Source organism: Oryza glaberrima, chromosome 11 (genome assembly GCF_000147395.1).
Source record: "Oryza glaberrima chromosome 11, OglaRS2, whole genome shotgun sequence".
In the NCBI taxonomy this organism is placed as follows: Eukaryota; Viridiplantae; Streptophyta; class Magnoliopsida; order Poales; family Poaceae; genus Oryza; species Oryza glaberrima.
Window position 1 is genome coordinate 4,545,845 of NC_068336.1, and position 18,556 is coordinate 4,564,400.

The window sequence follows — 18,556 nt, forward strand, 5'->3', positions numbered from 1 at the left end:
CCCTAATCCTCGAGAGCTTAACGGCAACGCCCCCCTCTATAATTATCACCTGCAAGTGCTTAATGTCGAAATGCTTGTTAGTGTCAGTTCGTGCATGGCCACAAAGACGAGGATTCCAATTTACTCTTGTCCGCGATTGCGATTTAGGATCGTCTTTGCGACTTAGACTTTGTTACTGTGAAACCTGTCAATGGCGGCAGTGATGGTGTGCGTGCGACGGTGCGGTGCTGCATTGGATTGGCTAGCCCTTCTTGGTGAGATGGATGGGTGGATCAATTGCGAGAGTGAAGCTGAAGCTGAAGCTGAAGCCAACAAACAGATTTGAGAGGGGAGAAAGAAGAGCGACTGAAGAAGAACACATGCTGCTGCAATGTCTATTTTTCTGTGCTTTTTATTGATGATGATGCTGAGGCTGCAAGCCTTGCAAACCTGTAGAGTAGGATACAAATGACCTCTTTTTTAGTAACAAAACGATCAAAAAAAGTGGAGGAAGAGATCACTAATACCAACAAGAACAATCTAACACAAGGCATTTAATCGAACAGAACAAAAGAAAGAAGAAATGAAAAAAAAAAATGTACGTGTTTGAACAGGTAATGGTGAAGAAGAATTGAGAACTCAGAAATTTGTACGGGGTCGGCGAAAGAAGGAAAAGAATCATCTGTAGTGTCGCGGTTACCGGGACCCTTCTGCGGCGGAGTCGGTCGGGCCGTACAGGTCGAACGGCGCCCAGAGCGTGTCGAGCGGGCACGGCAGCCCGGCGCCGAGCCGCGCCCACGGCTTGCCGGAGCCGGACCAATGCAGCAGGCTCACCGGCCCCGGGTGGAGGTCGCGGCATCTGCCGAACACGTTATCGCCGTTGAGGCCGTGCTGGTTCCACCGGTGCTCGATCGGCGCCACGTGCCCCGCGAACACCAGCAGGAAGGGCGGCAACGACCCGAGCTCGTAGATGCGCCCCGCCGGCGACTTCTGTATCTCCATCCACCGCTCGATGCGACGCGTGTAGCCTGTTCGCCGCCACCTGCCGAGGTCGACCACCATGACGCCCGTGTCGAAGTAATAGACCTTGAACTGGAGCTGCGGGAACACGGCGCGGACGAGGTCGCCAAGCGCTGGGTCGGAGACGAGGAGGTGGAAGAAGACGCTCTCGGGGCACGTGCCGTGCTGCATGACGGGGCGAGGCGCGGCGGCAGGAGAGGAGGAGGTCCGGCGGCCAGCGACGCGACGAGGCGGCGCGTCCGGCCGCCGATAGGATAGAAGCGCAGTGGCAGTGCTAGGCCTGCCGCTTCCGCGCCGGCTTGCTGGCCTTTCTCCCCGTGCACCTGAGCTCCGGGCCGGCCACCGTCCTTCACCGCCGGAGTCGCGACCAACGTCGCCTCTCCAGGGCTGGTCCTATGATTTTGAGGGCCCTATGCGAACTCATCACGATAGGCCCTCTTTATGATATATGTATAGACACTAATTTTATTTGCAAAACAAAAACAGATACATCCATATATTAAATTTAACATGTCTGATCAAGAAATAAAGTCGACCAAAATAACAATATATTCGCAACTTGGAACTAATATCATCTATCTATCTATCTATCTATCTATTATATTATTAAAACAGCTTTGAAAGGAGGCACCACGTTCGTTGTGGGGTCTAGAAATTTCCACATTAATCGGAGAAAAAGAAATTGAGAGTCCAAGTAGAAATACAATTCAAAAATAGCTGAAATTCGGAATTAAAAATAAGCAATATTGATAGAAGAGTCCATAGAAGAATCCAATACGATATTAACCAAAATTCGGAATAAAAATAAAATAAAATCCAAAATTAGAAAATAAAAGGAGAGTCCAAATAGTAATATAATTTTAAAATAACTGAAATTCGGAATTAAAAATTAGGAATATTGATAGAAGAGTACATGTAAGACCCAATACAAGATTAGTTAATATTCAAAATAAAAATAAAATAAAATCCAAAATTAGCAAAAAGAAAAAAGAGATTAGTTAATATTTGAAATAAAATAAAATCCAAAATTAGCAAAAATAAAAGAAGAGTTCAAGTAGGGATACAATTTAAAATAAACTGAAATTCGGAATTAAAAATAAGCAATATTGAAAGAAGAATCCATATAAGAACCCGATATAAGATTAATTAAAATAAACAAAAAAAATATCCAAAATTAGAAAAATTAAAAGAGAGTTAAGTAGGAATACAACTTTCAAACAACTGAAATTAAAATATAAAAATATTAAAAGAACACTCTACGGTATTAATTAAAATTTGAAAAAAAATCGGCGGTCGTAGCATGAAAAAAAGAGTACCTTCATAAATTCTAAAATTATAAAAAGAAAATATATTTCAATTAGGAATAAAATTTATAAATAACTAAAATTGGTGATAAAAAATAAAGACTATTGAAAGAAAAGACCATCTCAAATACATGACGAGATAAATTAAGTAACATGCTTATAAAGGAGTAAAGTGGTGGCGGTTGATACGACATATAAAAATTGTTAATAAAACACCAAAAGAATCCTAATGACGATTAAAAGGAGGGACGATATCTTGCCTGTGAAGCAAACGGGCAAGGCGTTTGCCGGGACTTCTAGAAGGAAAAAAAAAATAAACCCCATTGATAATCATAATCGATTTTTAAAATCTCAATAACAATAAAAATGAGAAGCAGCGGGCGGGGTGTATAAGATTATAGTTGCAGAGCCGCCGACAGTTAGCGGGACTTCTAGGAAATAAAAAATGAATTCTAACGATATTTATGTTCGATTTTTAGAATCTGTTAACGACCAAATTTGGTAGTCCAGGGATTGGACATGAAGAAGAGATCGAGAAGGAATCGAGATTGAAATCGTTCCGAAAACAGAGTAGGGATCGGGTGAAATACGAATCGGCTACGGCTAAGATCGGCAGAGTTCGAGTCAGACGGGGTTAGCCGATTGAGTTGAAACTGACAATATGACGCCGGTATGCGTTGTCGGTTTAGAATGATGTGCTTCATGATGATTGCCGTGCATGGATAGAGTCCTGAGAAGACAATTGTATCTATTAATTAGGATATTTCATGTAATTTCTTTAGAGATATGTTTGGGCAAAAGTCTGCCGTAAAGACTTATGGTATCTTAGAGTTTGTTAGAGATAAGAGTCGTGTCCGATATGGACATGTTTTGTAATTCTCGGGTATAAATAGACCCCGAGCCTTATGTAATTATTAACACAGGTTCAATACAATTTCGGCGCATCGCCACTCTTTTTACTTTCGTTTTGTTTTGACGAGTTCTTGCTTTCGAGTTGAGCTGCATCGGTTTCGATCTTCAACAAGAGGTAAAACTTGTTATGGCGGCTTGTGTTCTCAGGATTAGTGCTTCCATCTTTATGACACTCTAATCTTGTTTATGTAATTCGTCGAGTTATCATATATCTTACATAATCTTTGATAATATCGTCATCTAACCTATAATCGGCTAACATCTGTTAGTAGAAGGCGGCCGATTAGGTTAAATAGCGACATTAGCTTAGATTATATAGGATATCTATCACTCTATGAAACATCCAGTGGCTTGATTGTCTAGATATTGTTCTTCTTTTCATACTTAGTGCTGCATCAGTTAAGTTTGATCTACTAAGTCGTGCTTAGAATCTCAATCTCTAGCCTGCTTTCTGGTTGCCGATTAGGGTAGCGTCGGGGTTTCAGCCGATCTTATCCGATTTAACCATATTTGCTCTATATGCTTCATTGACATGTTAAATCTGCCCTTTGTGTTAAGATCTTGTTGCATTTAAGTATACTAGACTTCTGTTTGGTATATTTTGCTTGCTTTAATATCTTAATATAGAGTAGTATCGGAGTATTAGCCGATACATGCTACATCGATCTGATCGGCTATGATACGAACATATATAGTCTTATTGTTAATATATACTTCGATCTAAGTGATTTATACTGTCTCGGCATGGCGTCCGATCTATCCCAGTCACTTGATTTAAAATATATATCGACATGAGGGTTATATATTGTTAATATCTACAGCCGATCGAATAGATTTAGTCCCTCCTTATTTATTTATGACTGCCGACCGATGCATATGTTGCATCGGCTCAAGGATAAATGATATGTCATCGGCACCTAGCCTATCGGCTATCATTTATGGATTTAACCGCGGTTTCTTTGTCTTTGTTTCTTGTTGATTGCAGGATCAAATCAACTGGCACGCTAGCGCATCCGAAGGCGAGATTTGGACCTGCACTGGAGTTAAGCAGATCTCCTAGGCCTCGTGTTTTCTGTCAACAGAATCCTAATGATAATAAAGAGTAGGCGGCAGTTGGACCGTAGAGGAGTATAGTGGCATCGTTTGACGGGACTTCTAAAATTATAAAAAAATGAAACCCAACAAAACAATAAACTCTAAAACTACAAGGTCCATTTTTTAAAGGTTCGGAACTTCTAAAATGTAAAAAAAAACTAATAATAATCATGTTCGATTTTAAAATCTCAATGACAATAAAGAAGGGAGACAGCGGGCTAGCTATAGAGGAGTACAATGGCAAAGCCGCTGACAATAATTATGTTCGATTTTTAAATCCTAATGACAATAAAGAGACAGCGGACGGGCCGTAGAGAAGTATAATGGCAGCGTTTGACAGGACTTCTAGAAATTATAAAAACCCAACAAGACAATAAACTCTAAAAACTATAAGATCCAGTTTTTAAAGGTTCGAAGAAGAATAAATAGAAATAATGGTAGATCGAGCAACTAAATAAATAAAGAAGGAGCTGACAGAAGTAAAGGATAGCAATTGGTCTGATTTTTAAAAACTATATAATTAGAAACACAGGGATGATAAGGCTTTCTCTTTCAAAGTACTAAGACTATGAGATAGCTATTTAATAAATTTAAGTAAAATCACATTAAAAAATATATGATTTTCTTTGGGTGCTAGCCGCGCAATTGCGCGAGCCACCCAGCAATTCGTGATATTAGAGTAATCTTCTGTTCTATATCTGTTTTCTTGTTATTCATTAACTTAATGAAGAATTTCTTGTTATTCATTAACTTAATGAAGAATAGAACCCCATCATATCCATTGCTTCTTATGAAAAGATACATCTTCGGATATTTCTTGATGCAAAATCATCAAGAACGGTATTAAGATCAATAGTAGTGTCTAAGATATCCTTCTCAATTGAGTACATAGCCAAGCCATTTAACCTTTCTTGCGTCATAGTTGATCTCAAATAGTTCTTCAATACTTCAATTTTGAGAAACTTCTTTCAGCTGAAGCTACCGTCACAGGTACAGTTAAGAGAATTCGATAGGCAACAGAAACATTTGGATAGTAATTTCCATCCATAACAAACTTCAGAATCTCAGGCGCGGACATCGAAGAATCTGGCAAACTTATTTGCAACACCTTTTAATTCTGAATAAAAATCATTGATCTCAACATCGGATGAGGTACTAGACTACTAGTATTAGGTGTTGGCCCCCTATCATCATGAGCCCCCCACCATCATGGGCCCCCGGCGGTCGCCTCAGCTACATAGGGCCAGGGCCAGCCCTGCGCCTCGCCGCGCCGAGAGCGAGAGAGATACAGAAGAAAGAAGGGAGAGAAAAGGGGAAACAGAGAGGAAGATGACGTGTAATACTGACATGTGGGGTTCACGTGGATCCCACGCTAACTCAACCGCCACGTAGATCAAAACCAGTATCAAAACCGCCGAATGACCTCGGGTGACCGGTTTTATATAGTTAAGGGACCTCGCATATCTAGTTTTGTGGTTCGAGGATGTTTATTTTATCTTGCTGACAAGTTGAGAGACCTTCGGTGCACTTTTTCTAAAAGTCTTTCTTCCTGGTGGGCCTAGCACAGACCATCTAAACCCACAGCCTAAGTTTTCTTAAACTACAGAAGTATAATTCAGGTACCTTAACTCCCTTTCCTTGTCATTTCCTTTCTTCCTTCCTGGCCCAGCCCACCATGCGGGCCTAGCCTGCTGAGCCGCGAGCCGTCGACCTTGGCTCGATCCCCTGTTCTCCCCGTGCGACACGGGCCAGCGCATAGCAGGCTCCCGTGCCTCGCGTCTGATCGATCACCACACAGCGCGCGACGGATCCCGCGTGTCGCGTCGATGACGAGAACCAAACAGCGTCGCTTTGGCCCGTCGATCGTCCTCTCGGTTTTTTTCCGTGAGTAAAAAACAACAAAAAAAAATATTTGCTGCGACGTACTCCGTACGTATATATGAACTCCAACTCTCATCTAAAAAGTATTCGCTGCCACACTATGGATTCCAACTCTGATCCTAAAGGTTGGACAAAATCCTCTTACCACTCTGCTATAGACACTCCCAATTTCAAATGGGTACCACTGCAATTTTACCACATTAAAAAAATACCATACTACTATTTATGAAATCTGCTGAGTGTCACTGGAACTTTGTAAAATTAGATCCATGCCACCACCATCACATTTTCCATTCATTGCTGTCACACTCCAGTGTGGGATCCACGTGTCAGCTCTATCCTCTACCTCCATCCCCTCTCTTATCCCTTCCCATTCTCTCTCCGGTGGGCGTGGCCGGCGAACAGCAGCAGCAGGTGGCCGGCAGCAGCAGCAGCAGTAGCTGGCCGACGGCGGCGGCGGCGAGGGCCACAGACCGTAGTGCCGGAGGGGTGGAGGTGGCGACGGGCGAGGGTGTGGTTGTTGTGCATCCAGACCTTGAGGATGCGGCACTTGATGCCGACCTCCTGACAGAATCGCTGCACGATGGTGTCCTCCAGCTTCTGCAGCCGCCACCCGACCTCCTCGGCGAACTCCAGCATCCTCGCCTTCTGCTCCGCCGTCAACCGTGGCCGCGGTGCGCGCCGAGCAGGTGGTGGTGGTGGTGGAGGTGGTGTGGCGGCGGGCGGCGGCGGCGAGCTTCTTGCGGTGGCCGTCGTCGGCAAGTATGTTCTAATTGATTTATTGCTTGATGTTGATGTGAATTATGGCGTTCTTTTTTTTTGGGTGGTTTATGGTTTGTTTGATTGTGTCAGTGCTCTTGCCGTCGTGGACGACGACGACGGCGACCACCGCGAGGAGCTGAGAGGCCTGCTGCGGCTGTTCCCGATATGGGTGACGTGCATCATCTACACGGTGATCTTCACCCAGTCGTCGACGTTCTTCACGAAGCAGGCGGCGACGCTGGACCGGCGGATCGGCGAGAGCTTCAAGGTGCCACCAGCGGCGCTGCAGACGTTCATCAGGGTCACCAACATCGCCTTCATCCCAGTGTACGACCGGGCGTTCGTGCTCGTGGCCCGGCGATTCACACGCACGTCGTCGGGGATCACCATGCCGCAGCGGATCAACAAAAATCCCTCGCCGCCTTCGTCGAGGAAATCAGCGGCCGGCGTGCTTCTCCGCCATGGACGCCGGCAGCTGGTGATGCGGGTGAAAGAGGAAGGGGAAAGAGAAGAGATGGGAGGGATGTGGGGCCCACACACAGTTGGATTCTAACGACGATTTTTAACAAAAATGTGATGGAGTGGCATGGTTTCAATTTTGCCAAATTTCAGTGGCACGTAGACGATAACGTGAATAATAGTGGCATTTTTTCGAATTGGCATATTTGTGGTGACATGTATCCAATTAACCCATTTCAAATAGGTCTAATCATTTTTTACAGATATACTACGGTTGTCAGTGCCAATGGCCTGACGCTGGGATATTGGGCCTTAGCACCAAGGCTCATGGCGTTAAGGTAGCATTCTATTTTCAGCTATAGTTTTTGTCACTATCTAGTTATTATATAATAAGTTTATTATATAAAAGGTCCAAAATTGTCAAAAATGTTGGTCTTATATGTTATGCATCCCTGTTTATGTTGGTTGGTTTAAATTGAACGGACCAAAGTTATACAGCTCCCCGGTCAAAAAAAAATTTATACAGTTGGATATTACTCCCTCCGTTTCATGTACCTATAATTCACCAACATAGTGCTACATCCTCATTCCTTATTGATCGGTCAGGATCGTTCCAATCAAATCTAACGGCCTATATTACTCCCACCTCCCCCATACTCTCTCCTGCAAACCCCGCCCCATATGGATCGCCCCTCATGCGCAATCTCCGCTCCCTCCCTTCCATCGCTCCCTCTCTCCCACAGCAGTACAGCACAGCCGTCGCCTCAACTCGTCGCCGCCGCCGCCGATCGATCATCGCTGGTGACCAACGTCACACCGGGGTCGTCGTCCTCGCCTCGCATCCTCCGATCTCCTCCGCGTCGCCTCCCTCACCTGTCTGCTCCGCCCACGCCGATCTATCTCTCCCGTCGGCGTCACCAACGAGGGCCACGTCGTCGATCTCCTCCGCGCCTCCGTCGGGACTCCCTCACCGATCTGCTCCGCCCGAGCAGATGCTGTGTCGATGAAGCCGCAGTTGAGGTGGATGCAAGTCAGTGCTGGATACGGCTGCCAGGAATCTTCATGCGCTCGAGGTAACGATGAAGGTTGCTGCGCCTTTGGGGATGACGACGAGATACGAGAGTGGCGGCATGGTGTTCAACCACGCGATCTTTCCTGCTCAGGTAAGTGCCGCTTGGGGAGTAAATTAAAACAATTAATTCTATCGGCAACAATTTGATTCTGGATGCTTATCTAATTTGACTTGCTCGATCTTGATTAGCTGAGAAATGCTTTCACACAGCTGATACTTCCCCTCTTGCACAGCAGGGCAGCAATAAACAAAGAACCCGACATTGTTATTTACAAACAGCATTTGCACCTGCATCAGTAAAGTGCTTACAAAGTGTTTGTACATATGTCTTAATCATTGTGCATTTTTTTTACAGGAATGCCAACTTTGTGCTATCCAACATTTTCTTTTACCAAGGAGGGGCCTTGATCTTGATGACCTGCTGAAGATATGTATTTTGGCCAGCAGAAAGGAAATGGAGACATAGAATAATTGGCTCGGAAGCAATAAGTATGTTATACTTATATTCACCAATGTATTTTATTATCTTTACATTATAATCTTTCTCGCACTTTAATTTTATGTCTGATGCAAAGAAGAACAAACTGAATGTAATTTCTTCAGCATGCTCTGAACCAAAATGAATGTAATTTTATTGTTTCTTGTGAAATTAGTTGTTAACTAGATATGGAAGCTAGAGAAAAATTATTTTCAAAACAAGTTGATGCCCTTTTTCCAATCCAATAGTCGATCAAAGTTTCCACCCTTTCCTGATGAACTGATTAAAGCTATAGTAATTGATTAGAGTTTCCACTGCATATCTTACTGAATAAAGCTTCTAAATTACTAATGAACCGAACTCTAAAATACTCGTCTTTCTCAGCATAGCAGTGTTTGGGATGCAACACCATTGTGAAGTGCAGTGAGACTGAATCTTAGAGATAAATTACTGAAGAACTAAACTCTAATTGTGAGTGCCTTTGTAGTTTCTGTTCTTTTAACCCTGATGGATATTGTTTGTAACTGGTTTTAGATTCAATCACTTGAATTTTTCTCCTGAGTGCAAAAGAATACATATGCAGTGCTAATCTGGTGACCAAGGTTCAGATCAAATCATATAAAGTAAGGCTCTAAAAGTCATATAAAGTACTCTGATCGTTTTCCCTTTTTTTTTTTAAAAAAGAAACAGGTCTGCACTTTGGATTGCATCTCAGGCTACTTTGCTTGCTGCTCTAGGTAATTTGCTATCACTGTTTGTTAGTCTATGTTTTGTAATCCTGTCACAGAGGCATTGAATCATTGGCAATTTAATAGATGATTACGCTGTAATGTAGATTATTTACAGTAGTAGTAATTCATGTTGTTCTCGCACCTACAGAATTTGTTTGATATAACCAAATTCAAATGGGAGTATTAAATATTGGAGGCTCTATAAAGGACTAATCACGGTACAATATTCGCATATCTGTTAGTGCATCTCTGGATTTCTTCGGAGTCTGATTTTTCCTAAGGTGCTTGTGCCGATCTTACATGACCCTTTAGTGCTGGTTATATTGGGAAGTATCGTTCTCTGGTATGCTCTACTCTTAAATGTTCCTTTTTTTATTTTTTTAAATTTCATGTTGATTTTCTTCGAATGGTTGAGAGTTGATTTTGCTTGACTCTGTGCTTCTTGCAATCTTTATGCTCTATAGTCTCATGGGATATGCTGTTAAATTAACTTCTACGTGTCGAAAGTATGGATGAGCTGTTTATATAGAACGTCAATAGCTCTGTTGCCGCTGCATATATTTTCAGGGGACAAAACATCAATTTAGCTTTTTATAAGAATGCACCCAATGATTTTGAGGGGTCAAAATATGATGCCAATTTTGTGTTTATGACTATAGATATATGATAAGCTCATTTTTTCTGTTATTAAATTTTCAAAAGGCTCAGCATTGATCTAAACTCTGATGTACGTATTTTCTATATTTGGCTTTGTTCAAAAGATTGCTACCTTTCAGAAGGCATCTTGTTACTAGGTAGTGGTTCACCTAAGCATGTTGCCTAGGGTGCTAAGTATGTTAGCATCATAATGTAATTCAGTACGCCCAACTAATTTCATGATAAGTAATGACAGTCCATTTCTGAAATATTGATATCAGTTACTATTTTCATCCCGCGACAGCTTCCTGAACTTTGGTTGCCTGAACTTCATGGAGGAAAATGAACATTCTTAATTCTGCACCTTTCTTGAATGCCTGCTCTGTCACCTATACTTATTTCTTCATGTACCATTATCAACGAGGTGTTGATTGTTGGATTTGGGCGTAAGGGCCATGCTGTGGGAGATATTCGTGGTGTCTGATTCAAGATTGCCAAGTTCTATTCAAGGAGGAGTAGAAGCCGAGATCTTAGATCATCGTGGTTGGCAAGCTTGGAATAGACAGTATATTTAAGTGCATTCTCTGTATTGTTAATTATTTATTATTATGTTGGCAAAAACCATGGCTTGTTAGAATTTTTTTTTCTTATGTTAAGGCGAAGTACTATGCTGAGTTTTGTTTATCCAGCAATTTATTTGGCTTTTACAAGTTCTATTTTTTTCCTCTTTTGCTTTAATCTCCCCTCGTTATAAAAAACTATGTTGAGCCCAACATGGAAAAATTGTGCCACATTGATATCACATTCATATATTTTTGCTAATATATCTTGATTGGCATATACATAATGTGGGATTAACTGCTAGACTAAATTTACAACTTCCTTTTGCAAGAAAAAACCCATATGTTTCTATTATATTAAGTTTTGGGGGTGTGAATTTAACAATAATTTTACATTGCAATAAGTTTATATTAATAAAGTTATAAGAATATGCAATTATTTTTCAAGCCAAATATATTATAACAATGTATATCTTTGCTTGGATATTTGGGTTTTGAGATATTATATTGCCAACATATATAGCTTTTTTTTTTCATCTACACTTATTTCAAGTTGCGTCGTAGCATTAGCACGTGCATATTACTAGTATTATAAGTTGTTTGACTTTTTCTCTAGTTAAATTTTATTTATAAAAAAATATAGTAGCATTTTAAACACAAAATAAATATATTATCAAAATAATTTAATGTTAGCTTTAATAAAAGTAATTTGATATTTTAGATGTTGTTAATTTTTTTATATAAATTTGGTCAATCAAATTTACTAGAAAAATTTAAATGATTTATAATATGAAATGGAGGGAGTAGTATTTTTGGACCAAATCAGCGCATCAGTGGGAACCATTCCACGCATATGCGTGCGTTTCCAAAAGAAGTAGGAGTGGAGTAGTACTAATTAATAGTATATACTCCCTCCATTCCAAATTGATCTACATATAGTTTTTTTTTAGGTTATTCCTAAATGATCTACATATTTATGTTCATTCATTAGGTCTATTCGTTATTTGTGCATTGGAGTAAATGAATATTGATGCATGCATCCATATACACAAGCATTTATAACCCACATGCGATATCTTGATTTACTATTGGCTAAGAAATAGTGGGGATGGTGCATGTATTGAGTTTGTTGTTAGAGTAAATATAGTATGAGAGAGTTATTAGTTTTTCTTGGTTTTGATGTATCTATGAAATATGTAGATCAATTTGGAATGGAGGGAGTATCATTTGTATGGAGAGAGGTAGCAGAGAGAGGGAGAGTAATTAAGAGAGGGCATATGCACGTGAAAGGCTGGTCTGATTATTGATGACGGACGTAAATTAAAGGATTATATTAATTAGAGATCGATGGAGTTAGCAGCAGAAGAGAGCTATCAACAACAGGAATCAAAATCTAGTAGCTGGCTATAGACAGGAGTAGCTAGCTAGCCTAGTACGTAGGTTGAATCGAGCGATCGATCGATCGATTTAGCAAGACAGACAATCAGAGAATCTCTATATCTACTCCTAGATTGGTGTAGTAGGTCATTCTTGGTAGCACATGCATGCATGCGCGCATATCGATCGATCCCAGCGGGCCGGGCTGGCTCGCGAGTGTATATATATACTACACAGATAACCAGTACTCCAGGAAATTGAGCAGCTAGGCAGGCAAAAACCCAAGTGATCAATCGATCGATCGACTATTGGTCATATCATCGCCTCGTACACACAAAAAACTAGCTAGCTAGTACAATAATGGCTGAAAAGAGGATGATGCTTTTGTTGATGATCATCGTTGGTTCTGCACTGTCGTCGTCGAGCATTCACGGCGACGACGCGACGGTCGTCAGCCTCAGCCACACCGACCGCTGGATACGGAGGAGGCTCCAGCTCATCCACGGGATGGTGGACGGCAAGGCGGTGGTGGAGACCGTGGTCGTATGCAAGGACGGTAGCGGCAACTTCACGACCATCACCCAAGCCTTGGGCGCGGCGCCGCCGAGAGGCAAGTTCGGCATCTTTGTCAAAGCAGGGGTTTACGAGGAAACGGTGAATATTACCAGGGCAGATGTTGTGCTTTGGGGCGAGGGCATCGGCAAAACCGTGATTACTGGAAGCCGCTCTTGCCCCATAGAAAATAATAAGACCAAGACCGACATGATGCCTTGGACGGCCACAGTCAGTAAGTGCATATATACTGCAGTATACTGGAATATACATACTCAAGTGCATACTCATTTCGATCATCTATCCCGCCACTGGTAGACCGTAGACGAATTAATTAGCTTAGACTTTTATTTTAATCTATACTCCATATGTGTTAATTATAAAGGGTCTAAGCTATGGACTAGTATAATTTAATTACACCCACCGTTCCAAATTATACCTTAATTTTACACATACATATTAATAACATCAACACATCATACACTACTATATTCAAATATTAACATATATATAATTAATGATAGACATGCATGGCATTAAAAGATATATTATTAGCGCTTAAATATTCCAAATGTTGACTTCCATATATAAGCACCTAATATTTTATTTTGGAATGGAAGGAGTAAAAAAGTTATATATATTTAACCTAATATGTATCGAATAAAATCGATAAGCTAACGACTGAAGTTGGATTAAGCTAGCTAGGAGTATATAGATGGTAATTTTATTACTACTAATTTTGCATGCGCGTGCCTGTCTGTATATATATGTGTATGTAGCTGTGCAAGGGCATGGATTTATAGCTCAGGACGTGACAATAGAGAACAAGGCGGGTCCGACCGGTACTCCAGCCGTCGCTCTGCGCTGCGACTCAAACAGATCCCTTATCCATCGCTGTCGCATAGACGGGTACCAAGACACACTTTGGGCCCAAAACAACCTGCAGGTGTATCTGCGGTGCGACATCGCCGGAACAATTGATTTTGTGTATGGTAATGCGAAGGCCATTTTTCAGTATTGCCGCTTACTGGTGCGCAACCCGGGCAACGGCAAGCACAATGCCATCACGGCGCAGGGGCGCAACGACCCAACCAGCGAGGAGTCGGGGTTCGTACTCCAAGGTTGCAACATCACCGCCATGGAAGGAGAAAGCCTCGCGGGGGTGGATACCTATCTGGGGAGGCCCTGGAAGAACCATTCCAGGGTGGTTTTCATGGGCTGTTTCATGAGCGACATCATCAACCCTGACGGCTGGGTTCACTGGAACAAGGCAACACCTGTGGAGGAGACAACCAGGACAGTGGAGTACCTGGAGTATGGCAACACAGGCGCTGGGGCAAAGACGCGTGACCGTGTCAAGTGGAAGGGGGTACGGGTGATCACCGCGGCGGAGGCCAACCGTTTCACCGTTGATCACTTCATCAACGGTAACCAGTGGTTGCCCAACTTGGTCAACGGCGAGCAGATCAACTACACCCACGGTCTCATCTAGTTACACTCTTACACCATCATTGCATACATATATCACATGCTGTGTACTGGAGTATTGTATTGTACTGTATCAATGTCCCTTGTACTGTATATGTGTAACTATATACTCTACTATTTGCATACGTACCGTACGTACTCGTACCTTATATTGTATTTGCTGGTACGTACATCCATGGTTTGTGTATATATAAATAAATAAAGATGCATTAGCCATGTGCTCTTGCACTTGTATTATATATAATCAATTGTCTGTTTAGTATAAATCTTTGTATAGTTATGCATACAAAATCACTAGCTAGTACCTATACTGTATATGCGATCTGGATCAGTACGATACAAGTATCTGGCCCTTGATAATGACTAGCCGATCCTTGCTGCCTACCCTACCTCAGCGCGATCGAGTTCACACCGAGTACTGTTTCCAGTTTATCATTAATTTTCTAATGGTTGGGATTAGTATGGGGGAAGGGATCGAGAAAGGATACTCGATCCTACACTACACAGCTTTATAGTGATCATGCTCCTATTATTGCTATCCTTAATCCTACTCATTGAAAACCAAAAAAGAATTTCAAATTTGAAAACTGGTGGCTTTCAGAAACAGACTTTGATTCTGAAGCTAAGAAGGGCTGGTTCTTTAAAAATGACAACTTTCAAAATAAAGCTGTGCATTTAGGAAAACATTTATTATGTTGGGCAAAAAATAAAAAACCTTTACAACATCAAATTCAGCAAGTAGAAAGTCAGATTTTGCAGATTCAAAGCTCTCCCAACAGACCTTTTTTGCTTTTGGAAGAAAAAAAATTTGGAGCAACTTCATGATGCTCTCATGGGTAAACTTTCTGATTTCTACAAACAAAGAGCAAAAAAGCACTGGATTCAAAAAGGAGACAGAAATACTTCCTTTTTTCAGCAAGCTATTCATAAAAGAAGGAAAAACAAAATTGCTGCTATTTTGACAGATAATGGTTGGACTCATAATCCGGATGAAATAGCTTCCATTTTTATTAACTACTTCACTAATCTGTTCTCTTATAGTAATTCAGAATTTACTCAATCCATGAATGAAGAAACAAGCCTGAACACTACTCAGCAAGAAGATCCTTCACCTCCAACTAAAGATCAAATCCTTAATATTCTTAAAGGTATGAAAAAAGATGCTTCTTCTGGACCTGATGGCCTTATATAATGTTGGTTTTTATAGAGCTACTTGGCCTTGGATTAAATCTGACATCACTCAAATGGTTCAAAACTTTTATGTTTCAGGCCAATTTCCAAAAGGTATGAATGATACTAATATTACTCTTATTCCTAAAAAAAATTGTCCTACTTCTCCTGCTGATTTTAGGCCAATCAGTCTTTGCAATGTTTCTTATAAAATCATTTCTAAATCTTTGGCTGATCACACCAAAAGCGTTTTTCCTTATTTAATTTCAGACTCTCAACAAGCTTTTATAAAAGGTTGTCGCATTGCAAATAATCTTATTATTGCCCAAGAAATAGTTCACTCTTTTAATTTAAAATCTTTTAAGCAAAATGCTTTTCTGCTGAAACTTGATCTTGCAAAAGCCTTTGATCGTCTAGAATGGAACTTTATTGAGAAGGCTCTTCATCGTAAAGGGTTTCAAGGTCATTTTATAAATCTTGTCCTTGCTTGCATTAATTCGGCAAACTTCTCCGTCAATCTTAACGGCCAGTCATATTGTCACTTTTCAGCTCAAAGAGGAATACGACAAGGTTGTCCTTTATCTCCTTATTTATTTGTTCTTGCATTAAATGAACTCTTTGAAATGCTATCAAATGCTATTCAAACAGGTCAAGTCAAAGGAGCTTCTTTAACTCCAAATGGTACCATTATTCACTCTTTAATGTATGCTGACGATCTTATGATTGTAGGTCAAGCCACTCCTGAAGAAGCTAGAAGCATCTTCCAAATCATTCAAGTTTTTTGCAATCAATCAGGACAAACTCTAAGTTGGAATAAATCTTCTATTCTGTTCAGCTCGCATACTCCCATCAATGACACTCAAGATATTTTATCCATTTTCCCTGTCTCCTTAATGAACAATACTTCCAAACATCTTGGTCATCCTCTCATTCTGAATACTAAAGCCAGAAACTCTGCTTACAACTTTATCATTGAAAAATTCAAAACCAGGCTGTCAATTATTAAAGCAAAAACTTTATCTCATGCTGGTAGACTTTCTTTAATAAAATCTGTTTTTGCTTCCATCCCTGTTTACTATATGTCTACCATTTTACACTCCAAGAAACTTCTAAATAAATTAACTGATATTATCAGGAAATTCTGGTGGACAGGTAACAATGATGAAGACAGTAAAAAACGTATTTGTTGGAAATCTTGGTTTGACATTTGTAAACCTTTTGATCAAGGAGGTTTGGGAATAAGAGATTTGCTAACTGTTAATAAAAGTCTGCTTATTCAGTGTGCTTGGAGAATTCTTGAAAATCCAAATAACTTAGTTTCTAAGATCCTAAAAGAAAAGTATTTCCCTCATGGATCCTTTTGGAAAGCTTCAACAAAAACTCCTAAATCTGCTTTTTGGAGTTCTATTCTGAAAATTAGACATCTTTTGGATAATTCTATCATCTGGCAACTTTCTCAAGGTGATATCTCAATCTGGAATCAACCTTGGTGTTCTGTTTGGAAATCCCTTCCTAATCATATTACTGATTCTGCAATGGCTCTTCATTTACCTACAAAAGTTTCTCATCTCTGGAATGATAGGAAAGAATGGGATATTTCCAAAGTGTCTCAGATCTTTGATCCTCAAGTTTCAAATGAAATTTTAAAAACTCATATTGTGTATTCTAATGCTGATGACAAACTTTACTGGATTCATAACTCAAAAGGTATTTGTACTTCTCAAAGTGCTTATAAAGTCTTATCAACCAACTCTATGCTATCTTCTGCTAATATTTCAAATCTGCAATTAAACCTTTTAAAGAAAACTTGGAAATGCAAATTTATTCCTCCAAAAGTTAAAACCTTTATTTGGAGACTTCTTATAAATGCTCTTGCAACTGCAAAAAATTTGAACTTCAGAATCCCTACTATTTCAGACTCCTGCTCTCATTGTGGTTTATCTGAATCATGTGCTCATCTGTTTTTTCAATGTGCTTTTGTAAATCTGGTTTGGAAACTGTCTGAGTTTCATCTAGATACAACCATCATTGCCTCCATGCAAAAGATCTGTGATATCTTAGCCTATGTTTTAGCTACAAACAACTCTGAATTAAGCCTACAAAAAGCTTCTATTCTTCTTTGGATGATTTGGAAAGCTAGAAATGACTTCTACTTTAAAAAGAAAATCTGGGAACCCATACAGGTTAATTTTGCAACTCAAATCATGTCTTCAAACTTTGTTTCCTGTCTTGATATTATTGATGAAGATCATAAATCTCAAAATCATGATGCTAACAACTGGGCTTCTCTCAATTCTGCTTCAGTAATTCATTGTTATACTGATGTCTCCTGGAAAGATGGTAATACTGGTATTGGAATCTTCATCCATAACTCTGATACTCATAAAGCTCTTTTTATTCAAGCTGCTTCTAATTTCTTCTCCTCGTCTTTACAAGCTGAGCTTGCAGCAATCATGACAGCCATCTTGATTTGTCAAAAGTAAAATATTATTGATGTTACTCTTCTTTCAGACAATCAGGAACTAGTTAGCCTTTTGCAGGTTCAAGACTACTATTCTCAGGATCATCATTGGAGCTTAAACCCTTTACTTTCAGATCTTATTTCCCTTGCAGGAACACAGGCTCTCAACATCAAATGGATTTCAAGACAAGTTAATAAGATGGCTGACTTTCTGGCAAAAAAAGCCAGGAATAAATCTAGACAAAATCTGAATCAAATAGTTTGTCAAAATATTTCCCACTTATGTTCTCATTCTGACTGTCCGACTAAGACAGCTTTGGAATCTTCTCCTTTTATGGAGAATGTATCTTTGGTTGATGTATTATGCTTCTAAGTTCAATAAAGATCTAAATTCTCAAAAAAAAAAAATTCCTACACTACACAGTGGTCTGCTAATTAACCCACTCACATAGGCAAAGACCAAACCGTCCTCCTCTGCACAAAGAGAGAAGGGGGGGGGGGGGGGGGGTGTTGTTTATTGGAGCCTGTATGTTCTGATTCAAGCCAACAATAGCTGTTCACATCTGTTTGCTTTTGGGGACATATTTGTGTCCTGAATGAACAGAGCTGTTTAAAGGGA

The 18,556-nt window shown here is 40.4% G+C and overlaps 3 protein-coding genes across 5 annotated transcripts; 2 read left to right on the forward strand and 1 right to left on the reverse strand.

Annotated features, from left to right (window-relative positions):
• Nucleotides 1–675: 675 nt before the first annotated feature.
• Nucleotides 676–1,170, reverse strand: LOC127754655 (probable galacturonosyltransferase-like 7). The gene has a single exon (XM_052280223.1). The coding sequence runs from the start codon at nt 1,168–1,170 to the stop codon at nt 676–678; it is 495 nt and encodes a 164-aa protein (XP_052136183.1).
• A 5,350-nt stretch (nt 1,171–6,520) lies between these two features.
• On the forward strand, nt 6,521–10,998 carry LOC127754062 (protein NRT1/ PTR FAMILY 2.9-like). 3 transcript variants are annotated; one of them, XR_008012756.1, is made up of 6 exons: nt 6,521–6,953; nt 7,044–8,575; nt 8,840–8,973; nt 9,347–9,699; nt 9,842–10,036; nt 10,634–10,998. XR_008012756.1 is itself a non-coding variant. In XM_052279524.1 (4 exons), the coding sequence occupies exons 1-2, from the start codon at nt 6,775–6,777 to the stop codon at nt 7,504–7,506; spliced, it is 642 nt and encodes a 213-aa protein (XP_052135484.1). In that variant the 5' UTR covers nt 6,521–6,774; the 3' UTR covers nt 7,507–8,575; nt 8,840–10,036; nt 10,634–10,998. The 3 variants fall into 3 exon arrangements, 1 of the variants encoding a protein (XP_052135484.1); XR_008012757.1 differs by having other exon boundaries at nt 9,647–9,699; XM_052279524.1 differs by having other exon boundaries at nt 8,840–10,036.
• A 1,534-nt stretch (nt 10,999–12,532) lies between these two features.
• LOC127755254 (pectinesterase-like) lies at nt 12,533–14,539 on the forward strand. The gene is made up of 2 exons (XM_052280912.1): nt 12,533–13,053; nt 13,598–14,539. The coding sequence occupies exons 1-2, from the start codon at nt 12,627–12,629 to the stop codon at nt 14,308–14,310; spliced, it is 1,140 nt and encodes a 379-aa protein (XP_052136872.1). The 5' UTR covers nt 12,533–12,626; the 3' UTR covers nt 14,311–14,539.
• The last annotated feature ends 4,017 nt before the right edge of the window (nt 14,540–18,556 follow it).